The following is a 25,882-nucleotide window of genomic DNA, read 5'->3' as shown; positions in this document are numbered from 1 at the left end:
GTTGATTTGAGTGTACTGCTTAAATCAAGTAACCCTCAGAAATCAGCACTCTAAAATGCTGACATTAAACTCTGATTTAATTGAGCAGCTGCTACAAGTGAATAGGAGTTGAAATAGCTCAGCACTTTGTTCGACAGTTCTGCTTCTACACAATAGATTTGGCTCAACAGGAGCATTTTTTATTAAACAATGCCTTCATTTGCAGCTAGATGCAGCATATAATTGTATCATACTCATATTAGAATATAAGCACGTTATCTTACAGTTCTGTGTTCTCTAGGTCTATGGCACAAGTATAAATATCATTATATGGCTGTTTTTTCAGCCTCAATACTTGGAGAACACATCATAAGGCAGATCTTAACAATGAGATTCAATGCTTTAGTTATTTCTTTTTCTGTGAAACTCTTGGATCGTGTTTTGATTAGTTTTATTTTTTCAAAACTTAAAACGTTCCAATAATTATGGCGATGAAGAACGCAAAGCTACAAATGAATACCACAAATCAAATGTCTTTTTCAAAAAAGATATACCTAGTATACCTAGTAAGCATACCTAGTAAGTTTTGCTGGGAGTCTAAAGTCACCTAGTGGGTTCAAAGGTTGAGCCGGGTATCGATGTTGGCAAACCCTCCAAGGAGGGCACCGGGACAGGGCACAGCAAGGGCGGTGGCATCCCACGGCAGGGACGCTCCGAGAGAGGCAGGGGTCAAGAACAGCAAAACCACACAGTGTCACGGCTGGTCCTGTTTTACACTTCCAGTGGATGAACTACTTCACGACTGTGAAAAGATTCAAAAGTAAGGGATTGCCTTGATTTTCACGCTTGGGAATGCTGAGACAGGAGAGCTGAAAGTTCATAGAAAGCGTTGCAGCACAGGGTTGTAAAGCACCGCGCTTCCGCGAAACACAGCCAACTTCCCGGACTGCGGGTGAGCCCATGAAGGTGTACAGGTGGCCGTGAGCCTGCCCGAGGCCAGAAGGAAGCGGTGTCGGGTCGTCCCGGTGTCCGGCTGTCCCGGTGTCACGCCGCCCGTCCCGGCCCGTCCCGGCCCCGCCCGCGCCCCGCGGCGGCGGCGCGGCCCCTTTAAAAGGGGGCGGGGCCGCCCCAAAGTTTGCCCAAGTTGCGGCGCGGGCCGGTGGCGCGCGGGTCCCGGCCCGGCCATGGCGCCCCCCGGCCGGTAGCGCCGCCATGGACTCGCTGACCGCTCTCACCGGCAAGGGCGGCCGCCTGCTCCGCGGCACCGCCAGCCGCCTCTGGGGCGCCGTGCCCGGCGGCCTCCGCCACGGCCGCTGCCAGGATGGCCGGAGCCGCGGGGAGCCGGGCCCCGCCAAGCCGACGCCAGGTGCCGCTGGGGAAGGGGCCGAGGGCGCGGGGGTGGCCGGGGGTAACGGCGGGCAACGGGCGGCCCGGGCCTCCCCGGGCAGCGGGCTCGGCTCCGCGCCCCTCCCGAGCCTTCTGGGAGTGCGCAAGCTTCGGGGGCAGGCGGCAGCACTCGGGGCAGAGGGTCTCTTCTCAGCCGGGAGCGGCCCCGCCGTGTCCCGGCCTCGCAGCCGAGCCGGTCGGGGAGACCGACAGCGGCTGGTGGCCCGCTCCGAGCGGCAGTCGGGGGAGCCCGAGAGGGAGGAGGCGGCGGGGAAGGGGGTGCGGGGCGGGCGGGGAAGGGCCGGCACGTGGGCCGGGGCCGGGCGCTGCCGGCGCCGCGCCACGGAGCGGTTGCAGCGGGGCTGCGTCTAGCAGCAGAAAACCGACTGAACGTCTTCCTGATTTCCGTGACACAACTCCGACACTTCCTTTATTAACTTCCCTTTCCTGCTATCCAGGGTGTAGGAAAGCACCTGGAGCTCAAGCTCCTGAACTAGAGATGTCCTTTGTCTGCGAGGTTCCCTCTGCCTCTCAGGTGGCCCTGAGGAACAGGCAGCAGTACTGGGAAGCAGGCTCGGGGATGCTAAGGGCAGAAGTTGTACCTCTGCCACTCAGTGGCCAAACAGGTCAGTCAGGAGACATCAGTAGGTGACTCCTTATCCTGTGCCTGGGAGGAAGAGGGCTGCTGTTGTCACCCCTTTTCTTGATAATGCTGTAGTGGCTGTTGGTATAGGTATTGTAAGTATCTGATGTGAGCACTTACATCGGCAAGGAATGCCATGAAAACTGGAGGGGTGGTCAGTGAATGCACACACCCTTGTTCATGCAGAAGAGGAACGTGCAGTGAGAAGTCTTAGAGAGGTAATGCTATTGATTGGGAGTTAAAAACAAGTCCTGACATAACTAGTAAGAGCAGCATGATCTAATGATTACTTGGAAAGAAAAAAAACATATGAAGTTAAGTTTGTGAAAGTATTTTGTAATAAATAAATAAAGAGGAGTGTACAAGGAATAGTAAATCCTTTTCTTTTTTTTCCTGTTTTGAGAAACTTTGTGTGAAGTGGATGAATGAATGTTTGTTATAGTCTCTAGGTGAGGTCGTAGTCAGGTCTCTACTGAAATGCAACACTGAAACACTTTAAGTTTCTTTGTTATTGTAGGTTATTATGGAAGAGTAAAGTAGTTGTTTTCCTTGAAGGGAAACTAGGTCTGCTACTCAGTGTGGTAGGAAGGTAATAGGAATGCCCACGTAGTCAGTCAGATGTAGATGTTTTTTCCTTGTGTGCATTGGGTCACAGTTCTTGCACAGAAAGGATAATTGGTAACTGGCTGTATTTACATTGCCACTCTTTATTTATTTTATGTCCCTCCCCGCAACATACACAGGGGGTGATAGGGAGAATAACTTGTTTCTCAGCAGTGAAATGAAGTACCTTGAATAAGGCCTCTGCAAAAAGTTAAAGACTTTTTGACATAGTTTTCTTACACTCTTTTGTGGAACCAAAATGGTAGTAAAATGCTTCAGTCTTCTGTCTTTTAATCTCTTACAATGCCTTGTGTTCAGCTGTTAGTATAATGCATCTCCTGTGATACATGGGATTTCTTGGAGGGAAAGGCTCCATTTTCCCCCCTTCTTCTGGGAGAAAGGCTTAACTCAGACTGCATTGTAATGTTCTGGGTTTTTTTTTTCTTTCAGCTTTGAGCAGAAAATGTATCTTCTCGGATGCTTTCTTAATGTAATGCTTAAAATTTGTGTTAATGACAAGTTCTAGAATGCAAGGTGGGTCTCTGTGTACATGGACTTTAATGCACCTTTTTCCTCACCTCGGTGAAGCATACTGCTCAAGGCAAGTAGACCTTGGCCCTCCTGTGCTGCCTTCCCCTTCCCAGGGTGTCTGTTAGCTATGGGCAAAAACAAATTCTTGTGACTATAGAATTCTTCTGTCAAGCATTTTGCTGGCTTTCATTAACCACCTGTGCCCTGGTAATGGGTGCTGTGGAAGCTGTAACAATGATTACAATGCTGCATTTGAAATCAAACTCTGTTTTAATTAGAGATGGGTCCCTGGCATTAGCTTAAGACTTAATGGCAGATTCTAAAGGCTCCAATTGCTTAGTCTCTGCAGTGTCCTGAATGCAGGCCTACCTATTACTGTGGTTTTTCCTCCCTGCCTAGGGCTCTTAGAGCTTTCAGTGGTTTTGTTTTGTTTTTTGTTTTGTTTTTCTTGTTTGTTTGTTGGGTTTTTTGGGGGGTTTTTTTGGTTGGGGTTTTTTTTGAGTGATGCAGTTGTGACTGTGCATTACTTGTTAAGAGAGCAGTTCTTCATAAATGCCTTAAAACCATGTTTCAACTTCTTTGAAACAAAACCCAACCTTTTTTAGCTTCTACAATGAAGTATCTCAATTTAATTAATGTAATATTAATAATTTTACTTTTACTGTTTTCATGCTTGTCTTTTTGAGCAGTTGAACAGCTTTTCTATCCAGTTTCCAGGTTCAGGGAGGCAGCTCTGTTCAAATGCTGTGCTTTAAATCACTTCTTTGGACACAAGCAGAACAGTCACTAGTATTTCTTGGTAGGGAGAAAGTATGCACTGGAGGACTGAGTAGTGCCATAGGAGGCTGTAAACCTGTTTATCCAGATTACACTGTTTGTGTCAGCAGCCTAGTCAGTGGAAGGACTTTTATAAAGATTTTTTGTCTTTTAATGGTTGTGATGGAGGATAAAAATGCAAATATAATCAGAAAGTCAAGAGAAAACATCTGGCTTTAGTAAAGACACTCTCAATGTCAGAGTGTAAAGTTACTCTTTTTTTAAAAATGCCTGAAGCTTTGAACTGTAACTTCTAATCTATTGATAATTTATAGGATGAGCTAATATGTATGTATTCAAGCCTGGATTTATGTAGAAACTTTAGCTAGAACAGTCATTTTCTTGATTTTTGTTATGTACTATAGATGTTAGCGTGCTGAAGTTGCATGTGGTTTTAGTTCCTTCGAGATGTAATTCAAGGCTTTTTGGCAATGTGTGACTAAGAATTATCTTTTCTGCAGAATTAACTTGAAGGTTCAGTTTGAGTCTCATCTATTCAAACCTTTTACTTAAATGAACCAGCAGCACACCCCATAGTTCGGTCTGCTTTGCTGTGTAAGGAGAGTGTGACCAGCAGTGAGGGACATGGTTTTGCTTTTCTGTGATGCTGCTGAGCCTATACATTGAATGTGCTCTTTGGTTTGTGTACCACTGTTCAGGAAGGCTGCTGAGGAAATACAGAGGGTCCAGCCAGTTCATTTAGGGGCACAGGGCATGCAGCTGTGGAGGGGTTGAGAGAACTGGGCTTTAGTGATGCAGAGGGGAGACCAAGGCAACTTAGAGGCAATCTAATTATGACCTATATCTTCCTAGAGGGACACACTCTTCTCAGTGCTAGGAGATCAAGGAGGAACAGCAGCTGTGAGTTTTAGCTTAGGAGGTTCAAATTGGACAATAGAAAAAACTTCACACAGAGTGGTCCATCACTGGGACAGCTTTAAGCTGACCTGATTTGATGTTGACAATAATTCTTCTTCAAACTGGAGGCTGGAGTAAACGTATTCAAGAGGCTTTTCTTTTAAAGAACCCTTTGATTCTGTGAGGATATACTTTTGTACCCGGAGTCCTATGCTTCTTTCTGCCTAGATGTTTTCACCTCACTTCATGGAGGGAGAAGATACACTGCATGGCTCGTGCTGACTTCCTGCAGTGTGTCTTTCATTAGTACAGAAATTAAATAAAAATCAGTGGTTCAGAGACTCCTCTCAACCAGTCTATCAGGGAAGTTCTTATAGCTGCCTTCTATTGAAACTTTTGTTGTTGTTGTTTTTCTCCCTCAGGTTCAACTTGATTGTTCAGTTCTGAACCATCTGGCCTATGGGCTTATTTACATTTCTTTCATACCAGCTTTGGAGTCTTGATTGGTAAGGTTACCATACACAGTACATCCAGTAAACTGTGTGGCTTGTCAGTCCTCGTTACTATGCTCAAGGTAGCAACAGTTCATTAGAAGGATAAATGTACAGTGACAACTTAAAATAAATTTCTCAAATCCTACTGTAAAAGTTAGTATCTTTCTGTATAAAAATCTGTCTTAGAATAAAGCAAATATAAGAATAAGGCAGCTTCTTTTCTCCTTTCATCTTTATTCAGTACCTCGTTTTTAAGAAATTACCAGGTGTATGATAAAGTAGGAAAGAGGATTCAAACTGGGGAGATGCACTTCTGTGAGTTTTCTTGTACACGCTGTTCTGGATAAAGCACATATGAAATGTACCAACACCCTTTACAAAGACGTTAATGCTTTGCTTTCATGGCTGAAAATAATTCAGTTGGTACAGGCATAAGAAGCAAATGTGATCTTGGAATGTATCAGGCTGGTGACTCAGTCATCTTGTGATATGTTAATGTATGCACAAGCTCTTCTTCAGACTTCTGCGCTACTAGTGTACAGGGTTTCTTCAGTATTCCCTTGGTGTATGTGATGTTAAATGATCTTTTACTTCAGTTTCTGCTTTGTACTATTGCATCTTTCCTTGCTTTTATTCCTCCAAGCTTTGGAACTTCAAAATTCATTGTATGTCCTTTTACACAGCCCTTGCTGTTGATTGTCCTTTTGAATTTGTCTGCTGATATGCAGTTGAGCTGTGTTAAAAACTATTCCATTGGGATCTCATTAATATACCTCCCCATTCTCTTGATTTGTATTTCTCTCCTCTTCACTGAGTCTTTCATGTATTTCACAATTCTTTATCCAGTTTTTGCTCTTAAGCAGGATTCTGATGTATCAAATGTTTAACTGAAGTTTAGTTTATATATTTATCTAGCAGATGACTGAAACATACTTTTTTCTGATATCCTTTGACTGTATTGCATTTTTGTTTTATTGTGTTATATTGGTTGTGTTTTTATCTTAATTTTTCCTGGCTAGTTTCCATTTCTAGCATTCAAACAGTTTAGAAGGTGATATTTTATTGTGAACCTGGGTACTCATAGCAGCATTTCAGGTCACTACATGTATGAATAATAATTTTCTGTTCATCAAGAAACACAACTAGTGTTAGAATGTGTAAATCTCCCTCTGGCTTGGTTTGATGGAGTGACTTTATGTATCTGTATTGCCTGCCAGAGAAATGTAAGGAATCATAGTTACAGATTAACTCAAATTGCAAGTAAGATTCTTTAACCCTGCTAAAGTTGGGAAGATGATGACTTCAGGCTAGGTTTCTCAATGCTTTATTCTGCTTTAGAAATGTCTAGAGAGGGAAACTGCGCAGCTGCACTGATCAATTAGGGTTTTTTGCCTTCTGTCTCCTCAGAAGTGCTTTTGTTTCTTCTTTGTCTGTTACCTTTTGTTCTCCTGCTATATGTTACTGGAGAGATTGGCTCTGTCATCTTGACACCTCTGGGAAAGCTATCTAGAAGGTACAGGATGGCTGCTGCTACAGTCCTTCAAAACCACTTCTCCTTCAGACTGGAGAGGCTCCGTTTTCCTGGCCTCTTCTCACAGCCCCCGACTACCTTGGTGTCCCTTCACCAAAATAGTTTTGTTTATCTATACCTTCCTTCTTTTGAGTGGGGACAGGGGGAGGGATGCTAGAGCCAGTGTTCTAAAGGCTTTGCAGTGCAAGGATAATAGGTCTGCTCTCAGTCTGCTGACCTCTGTTCATAGTAATACAGCTGAGGATGTTGTTGGCCCCCCTTGTTTCCAGGTCATGCTTCTGTCTCCTGTTTTGGCTTCTGCCTACCAAGAGCCTTGGGGGTTTTTTTTCAGCAGAGCTGCTCCTTGGCTGAGCAGTGCCAATTGTGCAATACCAAGGGCTCTTCTTTCCTGTGCATAAGACTTGTACTGCTGAATTCAATTAGGTTCCTTTCAGCTTGTTCCCCAGCCTGTCCAGGTCCTGCTGAACAGCAGCCCTGCCATCATGTATATTGACTGATCCCCCATTTATCTGCAAACCTAATGCAATAAATTTGTACAGCAAGATGTTTACAGAGGCTCTGCAAATGACTCCACATCCACAGCAGATCCCTTTGCATGGGAGCAGAGCAGTTGTAGTGCACAAGTCAGCAGGATAAGCTGACTGACTTTGAACTCTTAGAAAGGGGTAGGTATCATGAGCTTAAATGTGATAAGGCAAAGTGTAAATTCTTGAAGATATGTAAGGATATAACTTGATATTGCTGCTTGGTGGTCAAACTGCTGATGTGGTATTGGGTAGGCTTGAGCCTGTATGACTAAATGGGCTTAAATATCTGAAAGAGATGGTGAGTTGTCATTGGAAAAGTTGGCTTGCTATATCAATAGTGCAGACAAGATTTCTGTAAGTTTCCATTAAAAGATATATTTGGACTACAGAGATATTTTAGAGAGGGTGGGGATTGGAGTTGGGTGGTTTCTAATGTATTAAAGTATACACATGTATATTGTAAATGGAACAGGAAAGGAAACTGTTGGTTAAGACATACTGTGGCATAATCTGAAAATTTGGTAAAGCATTTCTGTTTACTTTGAATGTGAAATCTTATTTTAGAAGAAAGCCCATGTGATGCACATACCAGGACTATCATGCCCAGAGCTCATCCTAGCTACCTGGAGAAGTGTCTTAAGATTGTTTCTCTTCAATTGTTTTTATGCCTGAAATAATAAATTTAATTATTTCTGCCTACATGCTGTGCATCTGACTGGATAGCAGAGTGTCATGTGTAAAGGGATCACAAAATCAACTTGGACTGATGCTGTATCTGTTGCAGGAAAAAGCTATTTTGATGTGTTCGATGTGCTAATGCAACATTAGCAAGGTCTCAGATTCATTGAGCCTTGGGGGTTTGCTCCAGAAAAATTTGAATAAAAGCATTATGTGAAGAGCACTGATAAGAATCAAGAGTTTTTAGAGCATGTCTTGGAAAAACTCAATCAGAATAAATAGCAGTTGCTTAGCAAGAAGAGACTGAAGGAGGCATTATGACATTTCCTCGGTCTGAAAGCCTACCATTTTGGCTAAAAATCTGCAGACTACAAGTATCTTGTTGGCTACTGTTAGGGCCTCTCTTTCTGGTTCCTAAGACATTGGAAGATAACTGTAAATAATATTCCTGTAATTATTGTAAGCATATCTAACTGCAGGAGGGGAGAAGGGTTAATGAGACAGTTGCTGACTGAAATGTAGTCCCTGTTGTTAGGAGAGTCAGGTCACCGGGTCTTTTGGAATATAAAGATTTCCTACTTTAATCTCTTTTGTTTCTTTATGAATAAATTATAATGATCTAATTGTTATTGAGCAGAGCTAATCTAATAAAGATGTAATATCTGTGCTTCCTGTTTTATCAATTAGTGAGTTGTTTCCATGCACTGCTAAATAAAGATGTATTTGAAAATATTTCAGACTACTTTCTTAGTTTGATTCATTACCCCATATGTGCTGCATATTTAAGATCCTGTGAAAATATGTGTCCTAGACAAGAATTTGACAAAGTTGCTGCCTTTTCCTTTTTTCTGATGCACAAATGTGCAGTTCTTGTTTGGGTGTTGGACAGTGGATGAATAATCTTCTTGATCATAATAAGCTTGATACCTCAAGCTCATTTATTAATTTTAAACCATTTGCAGTAATTGTGGACTTGTCCAGATTCTTTGCTATTCCTCCAACTTGTTTGGTTTATTATTTCTCTGGAAAAAGTGATTTTTGTTATTTTTGTTATATTGGAATGAATGGCATAGCAGCTGAGAAACATTGCAAGTTGAGATTTAATCTTATTGTGCAGACAAGAAGGTTAAAGGAAAGTGAATTCATTTTGCTCTATGTAGAGCTTGTAGATCCTCCTAAGCAGTTCCCGGCTTGTATCCTTGTCTTTACCAGCTCTTAGGGCCAGAACTCCAAAGGATGTGCTAAAAGCATCAGTGAACAGCAAATTGGAGTTCTACAATTAAGCTGAGGTGGCATACTAAGAAATGAGAAATGCCACTCTTGTTATAATAATTTGACCTAACAGTGCCACAAAAATATTTTCAGTCAAACAAAGTTCAGTGGCACAGGGCCATATAGAGTCAGTTTATAGAAGGCCTGCTATGAATGTTAGGGTTTGACTTTAGTTGTTTTGAGTTGAATTCCACTGTTTCATATTTTAATGTCAAAGCTGCCTTATTGAAAACTGCATCTTCCTAAAACAATGTCCATAAGCCCCCTTTTCCTATCTTATGTAAGTATGTTGGAACAATAAGGCCTCCTTTCTGTGTTGGATAATCGAGCCCAGGCATTCAGACTAAATATTGGTCTTGTGTCATTTTGAGCACCGTGTTCTGCATCTTTCTCGTTCTAGTATTTTAAATCCTAGCTGAAATACTTTTTTGTCATTTGTGGATTTGGCATGCACTTTTTGACTTCAGTGTTTCAAGCTGTTGTGGAGGCCCACCCAGACCTGAATTAAAGCATGAATCCTGATGTTAAAAAAAGTCTTGTCTTTTTTCTGTCTAAAACAGCACAGCTAAGAGCTCTGATAACATAGTACCCCAGATCCCATGTTAAACAATTTACTTGACTCTTGAGGTTGTGTTTAAGTGTGGTCAGTGGTGTCAGGTTTTTCTTGATGTGGTCTGAGAGCATCAGCCTTTGTTAGCCTCACTGGCTTGCTGCTGGCAGATGAAGTAATGGTTGTGTGTAACCTAACAAAATGAGAGCCTGTGCAACAGTTACCTGGAAAGTAAGTAAAATCAAAGCATCAGACTGACTCTCGTTGGGTCTGAGGACTTTTTAAACCACTGCATTCTATGCTGGCAGTTGTTTCTGCTTTCCTGTACTTCCTATAATGCCAGGGGCATGGGAATGGCTGAAAGAAGCATTTGCTTTGCCCTCAAAAATGAATAGCTGGCTCATTTAGTGAGAGATAGAGGCTTTGTAGTGTGTCATCAGGAAGGTTGAATTCATGTTTGTACTACTCTGACCTATTTTCAGAGCTGAAATACATCCTAGTTTTGTTTCTGAGAGGTTAGGTCAAAATTGATGTGTTCTGTATGAACAGACAGCTCGAGCACTTGGGCTGTGGGCAGAGGTGTGGATTTTGGTAGCTTGGCCAGCTGGGTAGTCAGCACACAGGGAGTGTTGCCTGCCTCCATCTCTTGTTGACTCAGGAGAGTTACATCGTGTCAGGTTATGAAACACTTGCATCTGTACCCATATAGTGAGTGGGAGGTAATGCCTCGCAGACTGAAGGAATGGAAGTGGGCACTAATGGGAAGGGTAGGATTTACTGCCTTAGGTATGGGGGGGGGGGATATCAAAAACCCTAACTGTAGACTATAAACTCCTGGAAAACTTGTGGGAGGAGCTCTCCTGGCTTTCCTACAAGATGTCTTCAACAGGGACCTGTCTTCCCCACCCCTACCCTCTGTTTGATCTTACTTTCCTGAAGTTACCAGAGTTGTCTCAAATCCCTGAAGATTAAGGGCCTAGAATGGAAACCATATGAGAAGTGGCTGAGGTCACTTGGTCTGTCCAGCTTGCAGAAGAGAAGACCTCATAGAGACCTACAGCTTCCTCAAGAAGGGGGAAGTAGGAGGCACTGGCACTGGTCTCTTCTCTCTGACCAGTGACAGGGCCCAAGGGAACACCATAAGGCCATGTCAAGAGAGTTTTAGGCTGGGTGTTAAGAAAAGCTTCCTCAAGCAGAGAATGACTGGGCACTGGAACAGTCTCCCCAGGGAAGTGGTTGCAACGCTAAGACTGCCAGAGTTTGGGCAATGCTTTCTGGCATGTGATGTGATTCTTGATGTTGTCTAGGGCATAGCCAGGAGTTGGATGCAGTTATCCTTGTGAGTCCATTCCAACTCAGGATTTTTTATGATCATTCTGCGATTCTAAGTCTAAAGCAGCAGTGAAGGTTCTGCTGGGAAGAACAAATAATTCCCCTTTTTTTATTTCTGGCATAAGGAACAGAAGTGGGTATTTGTGCAAGACTTCATTCTGCTGCTCAGTTACTGGAGAGGGAGAAGATAATTTATCTTGACCTCTTGAGTGGCACCTGTCTGCAAGCTCTTCAGACGCTTGAACTAATAAAGAAAAAAGAAAGTTAAAGTTGGGTTGACCAAAAAACCCCTAAACTACATTGGGCTATATACAACTGAAGTGTGTGTACATGTATTTGTTGTATGGGGCTTCTTTACTTCCATCTAATAGGGGGGAGGAGGAGGGGAAGAAGACATCTTGTTCTGGAATAAGGGTTCTTCATTTATAGGTTATTAAGGCATGTATGGCATCCTGGATGAGATCAGCCTATTTTCAGTTGCATCCTTTTTCTATTTCTTAGGATGATTTGACCCAGACTGCTCTTGAAAGAAAATAATTAGGCTATTGGCAAATTGATAAGGACTGAAAAATTTGGAACAGCTACAGTCAAGCAACTGTTAGGTTTTCTGTAGCTTGCTGAGGAGGCACCTGTTGTGCTTCAAGGTCAGGTAAAAATTTTGGTAACAAAATATTTGACCTAGATCAGGAGAACATTGGCTGCTGCTAAGCCCACACACAAACTTCTAGTGTATTTTATTGTTACTGAGTTGGCTTCTAGTGTATTTTATTGTTACTGAGTTGGCTTCATTTCCCTCAGAGACATTTGTAGTATGTTTGAACACTATTAATATAATCAGAAATGAATGTTTCTTCCAGCTAAGTTCTAAAAAGCTGCTATTAGTAAATAAGTGAAGAAGAACGTTTTAATGTATTGAATGAGGACAGCAGTATGCAGAATTAGTGTATAGGTTTTTAGAATTGCTAGAAACTTCTTAGAAGTAGGTTTAGTCTTGAATGTCATTCATAGCTATAAAAACATATAATAATTGATACCATCCCTAGATCAGTTTTAGGTATGGGTGCATTCTTCCTCAGGCTAAATAAAAAAGGATGAATTAGACCAAAGTTTATATCCTTTCTTAATCTATATAAGGAGTACCATAGGAGATTATTTATGCTGGATCTGCTGGAAATCACTATTTTGTTGTCCTCTGCTGCTTGTCCTATATAGCAAATATAAGATATTTCTGAAGTAGGTTTCCTCTTGTGGGTTTTTTTTCCCAGTATTTAATTTTGTTTCTTCTTTGGCAGAACTTGCTGCGTAATTCGCATTGTGATTTCCCTGCCCTTTATATTTTGATAGTTTTGGCTATCCATGTAGAAGTTTGGGAGGGGGTGTAGGAAAGTTGTGCTGATACCTGTTTAGTCTCTTCCAGTGTTGGAGTTGTGATACTAATTAATAGTGCACTAAAGATGCTGTTGGTTTATAGCATGTTTCCTTAGTACTTCCGGTGAGGCTTAAATGGATTACGCTAAATATTCTATTCTCAATGTTGCCATGCTAAAATATTTTTTTAAAAATACATTTTATAAGGTTTCTTGCTTCTATTGAATTTTGCTTGAAATATTTGAGTAAATTATGGTAAAAAAATTGACTGTATCAAAATGAGAGTATAACTAATCCCATTGTAGCATGAAAACTTAGTGTCTCATTCACATAAGTATTTTGGGCTCCTTAATAGCAGATACTTGACTGTTGAGGGTGGAGGCCGTGTGGTGGAGGAGATGAATTTTAAAAATCCATATGTGTGTGTATAGATGCAGATATTAAAACTCTCACTTTTCTAGAGACGTATGTGCTTTCTGTTGAACCATATAACTACATAGGTGCATTGTGATTACATAAATATCAAGCCAGTTAGTATAAAATAATAGAGTATACTTTAGTTACAGATGGTTGCTTGCTTGCCCTCTGAAACAAGTCATCAAAATACAGTGCCCCAATAAAAAGAACAGTCTTTCATTTGTATAATTTATGTAGACTCTTTAGTGTTTATTTACTAGCTGTGTGTGTTTGCTACAGACAGGATAATTATGAATTTCATACTAATGCTATTTATTTTATAAAAAAAGCTTTAAATACTCTGTACTTATCAAACAGTGACAAAATATCTCCAGTGATTAGATCAAACATGCAAGAACTCTAGATCATCTCTCCTCAGATGAGAGCAGACTGTGTATGATACAAAATCAAGCACAGCAATTCCACAAATGTTTCTTGCCTGATGGATTCAATGTCCTATTTAGTCTTCATTAATTCCTTCCTGGATAGCAGCAAGTACTTCTGCAGTTAGTTGGTTTCCAGTTATCAGTTGTTTGTATTGGTCAAATTCTTAAAGCATTGCAGAGGAATGAAGTCCCTATTTTAGCAGCTGGTGTCTGTTGGAATCAGCAGGAGTAAGCTGTGTAACTGGTGGATTAGATGTCTGCCCACGGGGCTGTAGTCAGCAGCCTGTGACAGTACTGAGAGAGGAAAATGAATTTAACACACGCATTGCCTCAATTTTTTTCAGATGCTGGCCAGAAGAAGACCCCAGACAAGAAAGATGGGCGGCGAATGTCTTTTCAAAGACCTAGAGGGACTCTTGAATATTCTGTAAGTTACTGCTTTATTGTTAGAATGTTACTGCAAAGCAAATGCTGGCGTAAAAGTTGCGTTACAAAATATAAGCAAAACTGTCATGTGCATCGCCTTTAATGTTAGAATTCTGTGTATCTGATAGTTTAGTTTGACAGAAATTAAATCAGGGAATTGGCTGGTAGTACTAATACTGTTTTTTCCCTTTATGTGCCTTTTTTTCCCTTAGAAATTCGAAGCTAATCAAACTGTTGACTGGTTCACTTTTAGGTAACTAGTTAGAAACAAGTAACAATAGTTATATAATTATGTGCAAGTTCTCTGCTTTCAGCATTATTAACAAACTGTTGCTGTCAGTAAAAATAACAGAATAAACTTGGAAAGGGAAGCTGTATCTTGATACTGACTTTCTGGTATTCTTACAATAATTGCCGTAGATATGTGCCTTTTACTGTATAACTCAGTTTCTGCATCAGTATCTGAAAATGGAGCCTTTCTCTCACTGTTCTGTTCTTGAAATGACCCTCAAACTGTGCTGCAGTCAGCTTTCACATTTGTGGTTACTAAGGGAAACAGAAGTGAGAAGTATGTGTCTTGTGTTATGTACTGGAAATACAATTAAGCCTATAAATAATGCTTATAGAGTTGATGTTAAATTAGAGATGGTCTGCCACAGTTTTCTTTGAATGCTTTTGAAGCGGGACATGATAAATAAAAATGACAACTGCTTTATGAAAAGTCTTTACTTGACCTTTTGGTGTTCTCTTAGTCCAGGAATAAGAGATACTTATTCCTGGGAAGACTTAACTCTGTTACATTAAGCCAAGCTGTGATAATTGCTTAAGTACTGAGAGGTCTGTGATACTCTTTTGGATAGAGACAGAGTATGTGGGTAGTGGAGCAAGAAGCATTTCATTAGCATGGCTTTTATTGGAATTTAAATATAATTCTAGCCTGCTCTAAAGACTTCCTTGAAGTTGGAATTCAAAACAAATTCCTGCAGCTTAGGTTCTAGCACTTGAAGAATGTAAATGTGACTGTTGTTGATGTTATATTAACTCCATTTGGTCTGAAATACCTGGGAAAAACAGTCAGGTGTAGCTCTGTATTAGTGGCATCCATCCAGTCATTTGGCTCTCATCACCATGTGTGTGCTTTTACTTTGGTATGTAACATTCCAGGCAAAGTAAAAGCAACGAGCTTTCCTTTTTTTATCTTAGTGTGTTTGTGTCAAGTTGTCATGTACTTCTGCAGGTTTTTGTGTTCCAGTAGGTGGAGTTTTAGATCCAAAAATAGCTGTCTTAATATGTACTGAAGTATGCATCACTTCCTTGTGAGTCAAAAAGATGATTCACAGGAATCAAAGGCTTTTTGTCATTAAACTTAGTCCACCTTCTAAAAGGAGCCTGTTGCATGTATGGAACATGGTGCATTTCAGCTTCACAAATACTGTATTCTGTCAGGTCTTGCTGTACATTTCACTCATGAGGCTCATAGAACACTTGAGTAGCATCATGTTTGGTTAATATTGTGTGCATATATTTTAATAAAATGCAGTAATATAACCTTTAGGAACTGACCTTATGCTCACTCTAAGAGAGGTCTGGTAGCTATTGTGGTAATTTGCTACTGTTGTTATTTATGACTTTATTATATGTGAAGAGGTGCACTTGTGTCTTGTTTCTGATTTCATCCTACTTCCTGTCACAGTGCCAACACATGTGTGTGCACACTTGTATTTATATATCTGCATGTGTTGCTTCTTTGAGAAGTAGTAGAGAATAAAGGCAGAAACCATATTCCCCCTCACCTTCCAGCATTGTTGAAGTTTATGGGGTTTTTTGCCTTTAAGATAATAATTTAATATGTTCATTTTTCCAGTGGCTGCATGCTTTTAGGAGGGAAGGTCTTTTTTGTATTCATGAAGTTTGGAGAGAATTGGCATCTCACTTGTGCAAACTATGGGGTTTTAATATGAAGTAGACTTCACACCAGAATTTTTTTTAGAAATTTTAGAAAATTACTATGGGACAAATAAACAGTAAAATAAATTTTCTCTTTAAAGCTAAAGCTAAAGACAGAATGTAGGTAATGTTTGAGATTTTAATTGAAAATTCCCAAGGCATGGAAACGTGAACCTGCTGTTCTGTGTGTAGCAGCAGAGAGATGTCAACAGATATGGTACTAATGAACCGAAGTAAGTCCTGAACTGCCTCTAAAGGATACAGAAAAAACTGCTTCATTTTTGCTGGTACTGCTTAGACAGTGAACAGATATCTTTTAATAGAGTTTATCCTTTTCTCAATGTGAGTCAGCACATTAGGTGCAAGTTGATATTGTCTGTTATTTCAGAATTCACAGCTGCTGCTCAAGCCATTTGTTTTCCCCTTGCCTATTGTGTTCGATGTTGTACAAACACAACTGGTCCCTGCCTGTAGGTGTCAGAAGAGCCAGGTGAATGATGGAGCATGAGCAGAGTGCTGCTTACTGATCACCAGTGATTGTAGTATGATAGCAGTCTTGTGACTTCAGTGAAAGCCTTCCAACTGCTCTTCCTTTTGAGGGGAAGAAAATAAGAATTGTGGTTATTTACAGATAGGTTTGATTTTTGTTTAGAAGAATGTTTGTAAGTGAGCAGCTGAAATGGATGATCTGGTTTGTGAGTGTTGGAGGGTCTAATCTAAGATATCCCTTTATCTCTCTGGGGATTGGAGGCTGTGCTCTCCTGAAGTAGCAAGTACTTAATACACAGATTATGTTGTTCAGGTTAAGAAAGAGCCCAGTATCAATTCCTGAAGGTCACCAATGCCTTTAGAAGACCATAGCCTTGAGACTGAGTTTTCAGCCTGTATATAGAGAGTACTGAGGGTTCTCTTCTGGTGCTACTAGTTCTACTGCCATTTTAAGCCTTTACATACTATTAAGAAAGCTACATGCTTAAGAGTTTTAGTGATCTTTTCTTTTTTTAAGATTTCTTGGCTCTTCCATTTCAAACCCAAGGAGTGTGTTCTTTTTTGCCTGCCGCTTTTCTTTGAGCATGCCACTGTCATAATCTTTTAACCTGCTTTGGGGAATATTGGAAATATAGATCATAATGGTGATGTTACTTCATCTGTGTCTTTTACTAATTATTTTTGAAGTTGATATTTACAGGGTTTGTTTTACAGATGTTGCATATTATATAAATTAGGCCTGTTAACAATTAGTTAATATAGTCATAGTTGGTATTTCTTAAGGCTTGGGTACAGTGCCAAAGCTATGTTATTTGCTCCCTTTTCTTCTCACCCTTTTTTTTTTTTAGCCTATCTGTTTGATTTTCTTAGTTTATTTAAATGCTTTTAAACTATGTTTGATTTTCTGGCTGTTAGACATCTAGTGTTGAAATAAAAAATAATTATTTCTGCACATTGATTCATATGTATTTGATGTTTAATTTTTAATGGAAGAATTAGTGAATTCTGACTGTTGAGATGCAATTACAGTGAAGTTCATTAAAATACCAGTAGAATAAAGTTTTTAATAACTTTGGCAGCTGTTGATCTGAGGGAAATGAAGGTAGTTTGAACCAGAGATAGTGGTGGCTGAAGCTCTCTGTCTGCTGTTATACATAAGTACACCTGGGAAACATGGGTGCATTCTCAATAAAGATTTAATATTCAAATATTTATATAAAATTTTAGTATTCAGAATAAAATTTAAGTAGCTACCTTAATATATAAGAAGTTTATTTTCTGAGAGGGAAGTAATCACTTCTTGCTTTCTCTTGTAGTGGTGAATTGTTAGGGGAAAGGCTGGGAATCCATGCTATGTGGCGGCACTATGTAAATCTTGTTAGTTCTGTGCTTTTCTACAAAGGCATTCTCTGAGGTTTTGAGTGTTCAGAGTCTACTTTTTAGAATAGCTGAGGGCCTGAGAACTGCAAAATAGGCCTTGGAATCTAGGAAGATACTTCAGGAAGTCTCTATTATGTGAGCAGTGTCATTGTTTTGAGAAGATATCTCTGCTGGTCCCTGAATTCCTATGTAGTGTGGGAATTCACCTGTGCAAACTTGACAGCCAAACAAAAACGAAGCCTATACTTGCCAATATGTTTGTCATGAGTGAGATAAACCCTTTAGTTGCCAAGCTGTTTCACAAGATGCCTTTATTTCAGAAGGCTGTAAAGAGTGAATACATGCTGAAAAGGGCGTAAGCTTTGTGATTTAAATTTGAATGCTTTTAATTTGTTTTATGCCATAAGTTAGTCTAAAATCTCAACTGCTTTAATGATTTAGTGATACATAAAAAAGATTTACCTAGCAGCTGTTGCCCTTCAACATTTATGTGAGCACAAATTTTGGCAAAACTTCTGAATTTCACGGTTTGTTTTAACAAACTTTCGGTATCATGTAGAGCTTCTGATGGAACCTTACTGTTCAATGATTTGGTAGTTAGTTTTGTTATGGTCTGTGAAGCATGTAGTAAATATCTGGTCTTGTTACAGTCCTGTTCTGATTTCTGCTGTAGTACCAGTTAAACATGGCATATGAAAATACTCTTTTTTTTTGTGTGTGTATCTGTGATCATACAGTACTGAATGACTGAGAGCTACTACAATACAGTCTTCCATACTGAAAATACTAGTATAGAAAGATGTTTGCTGCTTTGTTTAGCTTATTGGTTTCCTGTATAAAAAAAATCTCAAAATAGGTTTCTAATCCTATCTTAAGCTAATTGCCTTTTCTTTGGCAATGCCTAAATCTTTTTGTTAGTGAATCTAGGTTGAGAAGTGCATCTTTACAAAATTATATGGAAAAGAATTCTCTAGCTCTACTTACTTTTAGCTGCAAATGTATCTTAGCTTATATAGCTTTATCTTGTCTTAACTGATAAAATCTGTTTTTTCCTGGTACAGTGTTTATGAACACTTGTGCCATTATGCAGCAAACCTTTTGGTTGTTTGTTTCCTTGTATAACCATTATTCCTAAGGCTTTGAATTCTTTATTCTGAAATAGTCTTTCAGTGTAAAACTTTTTTCCTTTTTCTTTCTTCTAGTAGGTAATTTTGACTTCACTTTGGGAGATGGAGGTCAGAATCTGAGCTTAAAAAAAATGCTTTCCTTGGCTGGGAATCACTTTCTCAAAAAGCTTATGCTCCATCTGCTGTCATAGTACTCAACCTGCTTTGCTTCAGCATTTTTGCATTTTCTCAGCCATGGATTTTACCTGAAAGTCAGGGTCTAACAGAAACTTATTTCAATAGTAACAGGGTGTGTTTATACTTATAGAGAGAACTCTTCAGCTTTTCTGTAGGTGAAAAGTGGAGAAAAGCAGTTGAAAAGGGGCATGATTCATTCTGTGAACCCAGTCAGTGGTGTATTGGCCACTGGTAACCAGCAGTGCATTTGTGGGTGAGAAGTTCTGGTGCAGTAGCTGAGCCGAGAGCTCAAACTGTGTGACTGACATTTCTGGCCACTGGAAACATAGTGGGAAGGCGAGTGCTTTTACAGGGGTTTCAGTAGACTAGTATTTAGGGGGTAGGTATGTTTTTTGTGGTGGCTTTGTTGTTTTTTGAAGGGGTGGGCATCATAAGAAATAAAGATATTAACGTTCACCAGAATCTTGGTAAATGTACACATGCTAAAATATGTAAGCCACTATTTGAACTAACTTCTTACAGGTTTGTTTTGTTTGTTTGTTTCTCCCCAATTGATACAGGTGGAATCAAGAGATACTTTAAACAGTATTGCCTTGAAATTTGATACAACACCCAATGAACTGGTTCAATTAAATAAGCTTTTCTCCAGAGCAGTCGTTCCTGGACAGGTATTATTACACTATATATGTTACTTATTCAACAAAGTCCTCTTTTACTATATTTCTCATTCCTAGCAGAGTGCTAAAGTACTTCTCTTACTGATTTTCTTATTGGCTTTGTGAAAGATTTTTTCCGTTTTCTCCAGTCTATTCCTTGTGCCTATTAAATAACTGCCTAAAAGGAAACATGTAAGGAAGCTACCTACGTCCCTTATATAAATAATAGCACTTAGATACAAGCCCAATTGTTGCTTTGCAAACATAGCAAGCTGTTTATGAACTCTAGCTCAGCAGACACATTCAGGGTAGAGCTTACAAACAGCATTCTGTGACTGTATATTGCTGACTGCAATTCTATTTTAATAACTTGAATAATGTTTATGTTCCGCTCTGGAAAGTTGATGTTTTTACCAGCAGTATTTGAATTACCATTCACTTATTATAGGTCACTGTTGCCTTCAATTTTCACTTCTCTTTAAAAGTCAGGCCTGGAAACAAGTGACAGGTCAGCTGCAGTATCAGCCATTTGGTATTTGCCCTTTGTTTGATAAAGTTCTGTGTTCATTTTTGATTGCTGCAGAACTTTCTCTAGGTAGATTGAATGCCTATCATGGCTGAAATAATATATTAAAATAATATATTCAACTTTAATATATCCAACTTCTGGTTGAAATTTTTTTTATACATTCCGTGAGTCTGTTTCCTTATTGCTCAAATAGTAGTGTCATAGCAAGAGAAATATTTGGACACATCTTCCTTGCACACTCTTATTTCTGTCATGCTGTATACTTTTAATGCTTTCTATCTAAATTTCTTCCTCTGTTATTATGACTGAAAATCAAAATTATGCCAATATAGCATTTAAAACTTGAGGTGCTAAAATTTCAAGTGCTTTGTTTAGTATTGTTTTTTCCCTCAACTCATAATTCTTTTAAAAGCAACAGGAGCAGAAAGGTTTTTGTGGCTTATTTTGAGAAAGCATAGTAAATATACCTTAACTGGTGGGAAATCTAAAGTAAATCTGAAAGCATAACTAACTTCTAACTACATTATATCTTCTTTATAGATTTTGTATGTTCCTGACCCAGACTACATATCTAGTGTGGACAGCTCCCCCTCTCTAAGTCCTGTAAGTCCCCTATCACCTACATCTTCCGAAGCAGAGCTTGACAAGGCTGCAGTAAATGTAGGTATACCTGTTGTCCTTAAAATTAATTTTCCCTTACAAGATAAATGTTACAGATGCTATGCTTTCTTCTTAAACTGTCCTTTTGTTTTGGGGAGAAAGTATTAGACACTACTTGGAGTTGAAAGTAAAATGGCTCATTTTAAAAAGTAAATACAAGATTTTAATTATTGTAAATTATAGTTTTCAATATGAAAACTGATTTAAAGGCAAATTACTCGTAGCAAAATACTGTCATTGCACACGGAAATCTTAATTAGTTCTATTGCATTTCTGTATTTGTTACATTTCAGATCTTGTTAAACATTTGTCTCCAATCTCATTGATGGTTTTGGCAGAAAAGATGTATTGGCAGGAATGCTCAGTTTCCCCCTGCTTGCTCTAGAGGTATCGGAGAGGGTTCTCTAGTTTCATTTCACAAAATGAAGTTACAAAAGGGGGTTTCAGTGAAGGACTAATGCAGAACTAATTGTAGCTGACTTTTACTCAGTAGTTCTACATTTGTAGACTTTCAAAATGCTAAAAATGTTTCGCCACCTGCGTTGTGCTGTACTTCAGCTCAAATGTAGATTTTTGGGTAGGAGCTGGCTTTGTAGAAAGAAGTGTGTCTTTCCAGGAATACTGGTTGCTGTCATCAGCATGCCATAGGGAACAGTCCAACCAGGAAGACTCACTATTTGAGCCTGAGCTGCTCTGCAGTTTTTGCAACTATGATCTCATGTGGATGCTTCTTCATGCATCACCACTGTTCTTTCCCCAGTTATTGTCTTTTCCTCTCAAATAAGAAATTTTCTTGTTAGCATATTTTGACACTACTCAGTCAAACTGTCAAACATCTGTTCCTGGATTCTGTGTGCTGAAAATTTAGGAAGGTTTGAGACTTAAATGCTTTACCTATTTGCTTATATGACTTGGTCCAGATGAGTTTAAGTATAAAGATTTTGCTTTGTTGCTGATGAGGTTCTCAAGCTGCATTACAAAGTCTATGGTGGCCCTTCTACTGAGGATCACTGTTTGGTTTTGCTGTGATATTTTTTTCTCTGTCTTAGCATGCCACTTCTTGTGTCTATCATTTGTGCTGAATAATTTCTTTGATGTTTGATGGCAAACTGAGGCTGGTGTAGCACAGTAAGCAGACTTGCCTGCAAGAATATATTCTTGTATCATATATCTTCTAGCTATATCAGTCTCAGAAAGACCTACCCAAGTAACATAAGTTGTGAGAAGTTACTAGACAGAAAAATTATCAATTTTACTATTGGAAATCTGAGCTTTTCCTACAGATTCCATGCGAGAAAAGGCATGGAATATTTATTTTGTCAATTATTTTGTGTATTTCTTAGCATGTAGTAGATTAGGAGATTTAACCATAACTGCAATTTGTTTGAAAACTTTTTGTTGACTGTATGCTCATATGAGAGATAGAAACTTGCAAGTGTAGAAGCAACAAAGAAAATGAAAATACTTAAAAACCTCTTCTGCAAAAGATTTTTTTCATTTACTATAGTCAGTTCTGTGCTAGCTACAATTGCACTGTTAAATTTCATTTAACTGATGCACAAAATAGTTACGGAACAATAAAGTATCTTGTTACGTGTCATGGATCATCACAAGCAATTCTTAAATGCTTCAGGGAAGGTCAGATTGATTAGCAATGAGACAATATATAATGTAATTATTTTGCTTTTGCTGCCTTTCAAAGTACATCTAAGGAAAGAAGAAATATTTGTCAAAAAATCAAGGAACAGAAATCACTTGTACTTGTCAGTGTGGAATTTGTGTGTTTGGTTTTGTTTTCAGTCTTCTCTAACAACTCAAAAGGCACTCAACTTCTATGTGAGCAGTTAAGGCTGGAGGGTTTTGTTCTTCATCATGGCAACTCTTTCATGGTTTTCTTTTCTCTTTTTGCTGATTGCTGTCATGATGAAGGAAAAGCATACTAGTAAACAATGCTCTCTTGATTTCTGTCTTCTTTGACTGTCCTCCAGTTTTGAAGTTTAAATTTGAGCATGTTTCAAGGTATTTCTATAAAGATGTATTCCTCTGCTTATATAATATGAAGTAGTCTTCTCTCTGCTCTAGTCAATAGAATCAGTGATATCTTGTTACAAATTTAATAAGAAGGTTAACAATATCTGAATACCTGTTCAGTCAAAAATAAACTGACATGTTCTATTCTTGTTCTTTTGTTTTATTGAAAATTGGAGTAGCTAACCACAGCCATGTGGCTAGATACAAACCAGCATGTGGCTAATAAAAAACCTGCATAACTTTTTGTTAAAACTGGGGAATTTTTGGTAGGTTTTTTTTTTTTTTGGTTGGTTTTATTGTTTTGTTTTGTTTTAATTTTGCTACACTTAAGCTTAGATTTCATTGTGTATTTCAATAATTTTGTTGCTGTCAGTAAGACTGTGTAAGAACTAGCTTAGATTTTGAAGTTTTTCTGGTACTGCTGGGTTTTTGGAAGATTTATTCATTCAGCAGTCTTAGGCACATATTTGAGAAGATCCTATATGCTTTGCTACCTATAAAGCTTAAATTCCACTTCAAAATAATATGTAGTGACACAGGCATTGTCATTAAATTGGAAAGTGTACCATTGTTGTGGTGCATCACCCTGCCCCTCCTTTTCCCAGGCTATACTGGGATCTGAGATTGTGAGAAATAGCTGGCTTATTCAGAGTGGGCTTGGATATCAGCTGAGCACTTTCAGAGCCACTGGCTGAGTTATGTGTCACAAGAGGGACCCTGTAGTTTTCAGTAGGAAGGCATATGTAAAAGGAGAATTAATCTCCAGGAGATTTGTTTCCTAATTATGCCTTGATTAGCTTTTTCAGCAAAATTCAGTTTCGTGTTCTGTAAATTGTTTTGGTTTTTTGGTTGATCTGTAATGAAGGTTGAAAGATGCTGGCAAAGGCTGAAGTAGTGCCAGAGAGATGGTGAACTGAAAAGAGTTGTGCATAATGTTCCTAGATATGATTAAAGGCATTTATCTGCAGTCTATACTGGTGAATAGAACTGGACAGGAAAGCAGAAAACCAAAGGGAGTATGGGACTTCCTGTTTTCTAAAAATAGTAATATTTTATTAGTAACTAAAACCAGCAATTATTATGAAATTGAAGCCTTTAGATGTGAGTGAAGCTCCAAAACAGGGTTTCTGTGCCTGTAAAATAGGCTTTGGTGACGTCTGTCTAGTATTTGTTTATCTTTAGTTTGAAAACAAATTTTTTCATTGTCTGTCCTGTCCCTGGTAGGGTTCCATGTTCACTACATAGTTGGATATACTGGTAGACAGTGAGGTAGATAACTCTATTATCTTTCCTGGGAAGTAATGAAGGCAATCCTCTGAAAGTTAAATCCAGGCATGTGAATGACAGAAATGGTTGGAAACAGCCAGAGAGAACTTACCAAGGCTGTATCATGCCTGACAATACTGATTGCTCTCTGTGAGGAAATGACAGGCTCAGCAAATGAGGGAAGGCATGTTTCTTACCCTGACTAGAGCCAGGCCTTTGACACTGTTCCAAAGCAGCAGTGTTGCTAAAATACTGGAAAAATGTGAACTGAATGGGTAGAGTAGAACATGGGCCAGAAACATTACCAGGATCATTGTGTTCAAACTTATTCAGCATTTGTCTATGTGATTTTTTTTTATGTTTTGTAGAATCATAGAATAGGCTGGGTTGGAAGGGACCTTAAAGATTTCCAATTCCAACCCCTCTGCTGCAGGCAAGGACACCTTCCACTAGACCAGTTTACTCACATCCTCATTCAGCCTGGCCTTGAACACTGTTTGCTGTGTTGGTGGTCAGTTTCAAATCCTTGAGTCCCTGTTGGGGCAGTTCTTTTATAATCTGCCTATCAGTTACCTGACTGGTCAAATTACACAGCAGAAAATCTCTAGAAGTTGATATTGAAAAAAGCAAGTTGCTAAGTTCTTCTTTGTTTCTTTATATTTCCTTTCAGGATTCAGATGGAGTCCAACAGAAGGAGCCAGCTGTCTCGCCAGCACATGCATGTGTTCGTCCTTCAAGAGTGGTATCATCCACCTCCGAAGAGGAGGAAGCATTTACAGAGAAATTTCTAAAAATTAATTGCAAGTACATCACTAATGGCAAGGTACTGAAACATTCAGGTTTTACTGTTACTGTATAGAATATAATAATAAAACATGTTTAAAGTATAAACATAGAGTGGACTTTAGTTGGGGATGAATAGATGAATCAACTCACATGCATATGTCTTTATAAATATGCTAATTTTTTTAACTTACTGTTTCCTTTGGGTTCTCCAGGTCTCTTGTTCAGGACATGATTGATGCAAGTAGTTGATATGTGACAGACATCCTCATTGCTGTACTGTTACATAAATCTTGTATGTTGAGGGCATGAGGTCTGCTTGTTCCTTATGTTAGTATCTCTCTTAGGTAATTTTCTTTACTTACAGTGGACACAAACATGTGTTAAACTGTGCTAGGAAATCTACAGCTGCGTAGCTTTGCTTCCTTTTTTTTTTTTTTTAAAGCAGGACAGCTGAGCAGAATAAACTTTGATTCTGCAAACAAGTTCTGTATTGTTGACCATTTGGCTTGGTGTAGTACGGTAGAAACCTTGATTTTGTTTTTTTTCTTTGAAGCAGTTACAGTTCTCTCAATAGCATCATTATGCAAAATGCCTCAAAGTTAGTGACACTTAATTAACCTCTGTTTAGCTCATAAGTGCACAAGTCTTGCACAGTCTTCTAGGAACTGAGGTAAAGTGTTTTGACATTATCTCAGAACACTTTACCAAAAATCAAAATGTATTGCTTCCCTACATCACAGAAAAATTACTATTAGACACTTTGTCTATGAAAAACACCTTCATTCAATGAATGCAATAAGATTCCAAGTGCTTGTAGTATTTCCTCCTTTGCCTGAAGTTCAGGTGTGTATATAGAAATACCACTGTTTCTGTGTTGTTCAACAATAGGTTCAGCAAAAGGTACACTAACGATAAACCGGTTAATAAAGTGCAATTTTAGATTTTAGCTGATGGGGAATGGATTGCAGATCGATGTATGTCTAGACTTGAAGCCTTTT

The 25,882-nt window shown here is 39.1% G+C and overlaps 1 protein-coding gene across 7 annotated transcripts in view; it reads left to right on the top strand.

The window, feature by feature from the left end:
* OXR1 (oxidation resistance 1) overlaps positions 1–25,882 on the top strand; it is a gene marked incomplete at its 5' end in the record, with an annotated part of 262,257 nt that overhangs the window by 186,031 nt on the left and 50,344 nt on the right. For 3 of the 7 annotated variants that reach the window (XM_084201108.1, XM_084201109.1, XM_084201107.1), the window contains 4 exons: positions 13,755–13,837; positions 19,517–19,624; positions 20,682–20,801; positions 24,769–24,921. In XM_084201108.1, the coding sequence (XP_084057234.1) occupies positions 13,755–13,837; positions 19,517–19,624; positions 20,682–20,801; positions 24,769–24,921 (464 nt within the window). Of the gene's footprint in view, positions 1–1,125; positions 1,346–13,754; positions 13,838–19,516; positions 19,625–20,681; positions 20,802–24,768; positions 24,922–25,882 lie in introns of those variants that run through there. The other 4 variants (XM_084201114.1, XM_084201110.1, XM_084201112.1 and 1 more) reach the window with 3 other exon arrangements.

The sequence above is a fragment of the Fringilla coelebs genome (assembly GCF_963513975.1).
Source record: "Fringilla coelebs genome assembly, chromosome: 1".
Lineage (NCBI taxonomy): Eukaryota > Metazoa > Chordata > Aves > Passeriformes > Fringillidae > Fringilla > Fringilla coelebs.
This window is presented reverse-complemented; position numbering and strand designations above follow the sequence as displayed.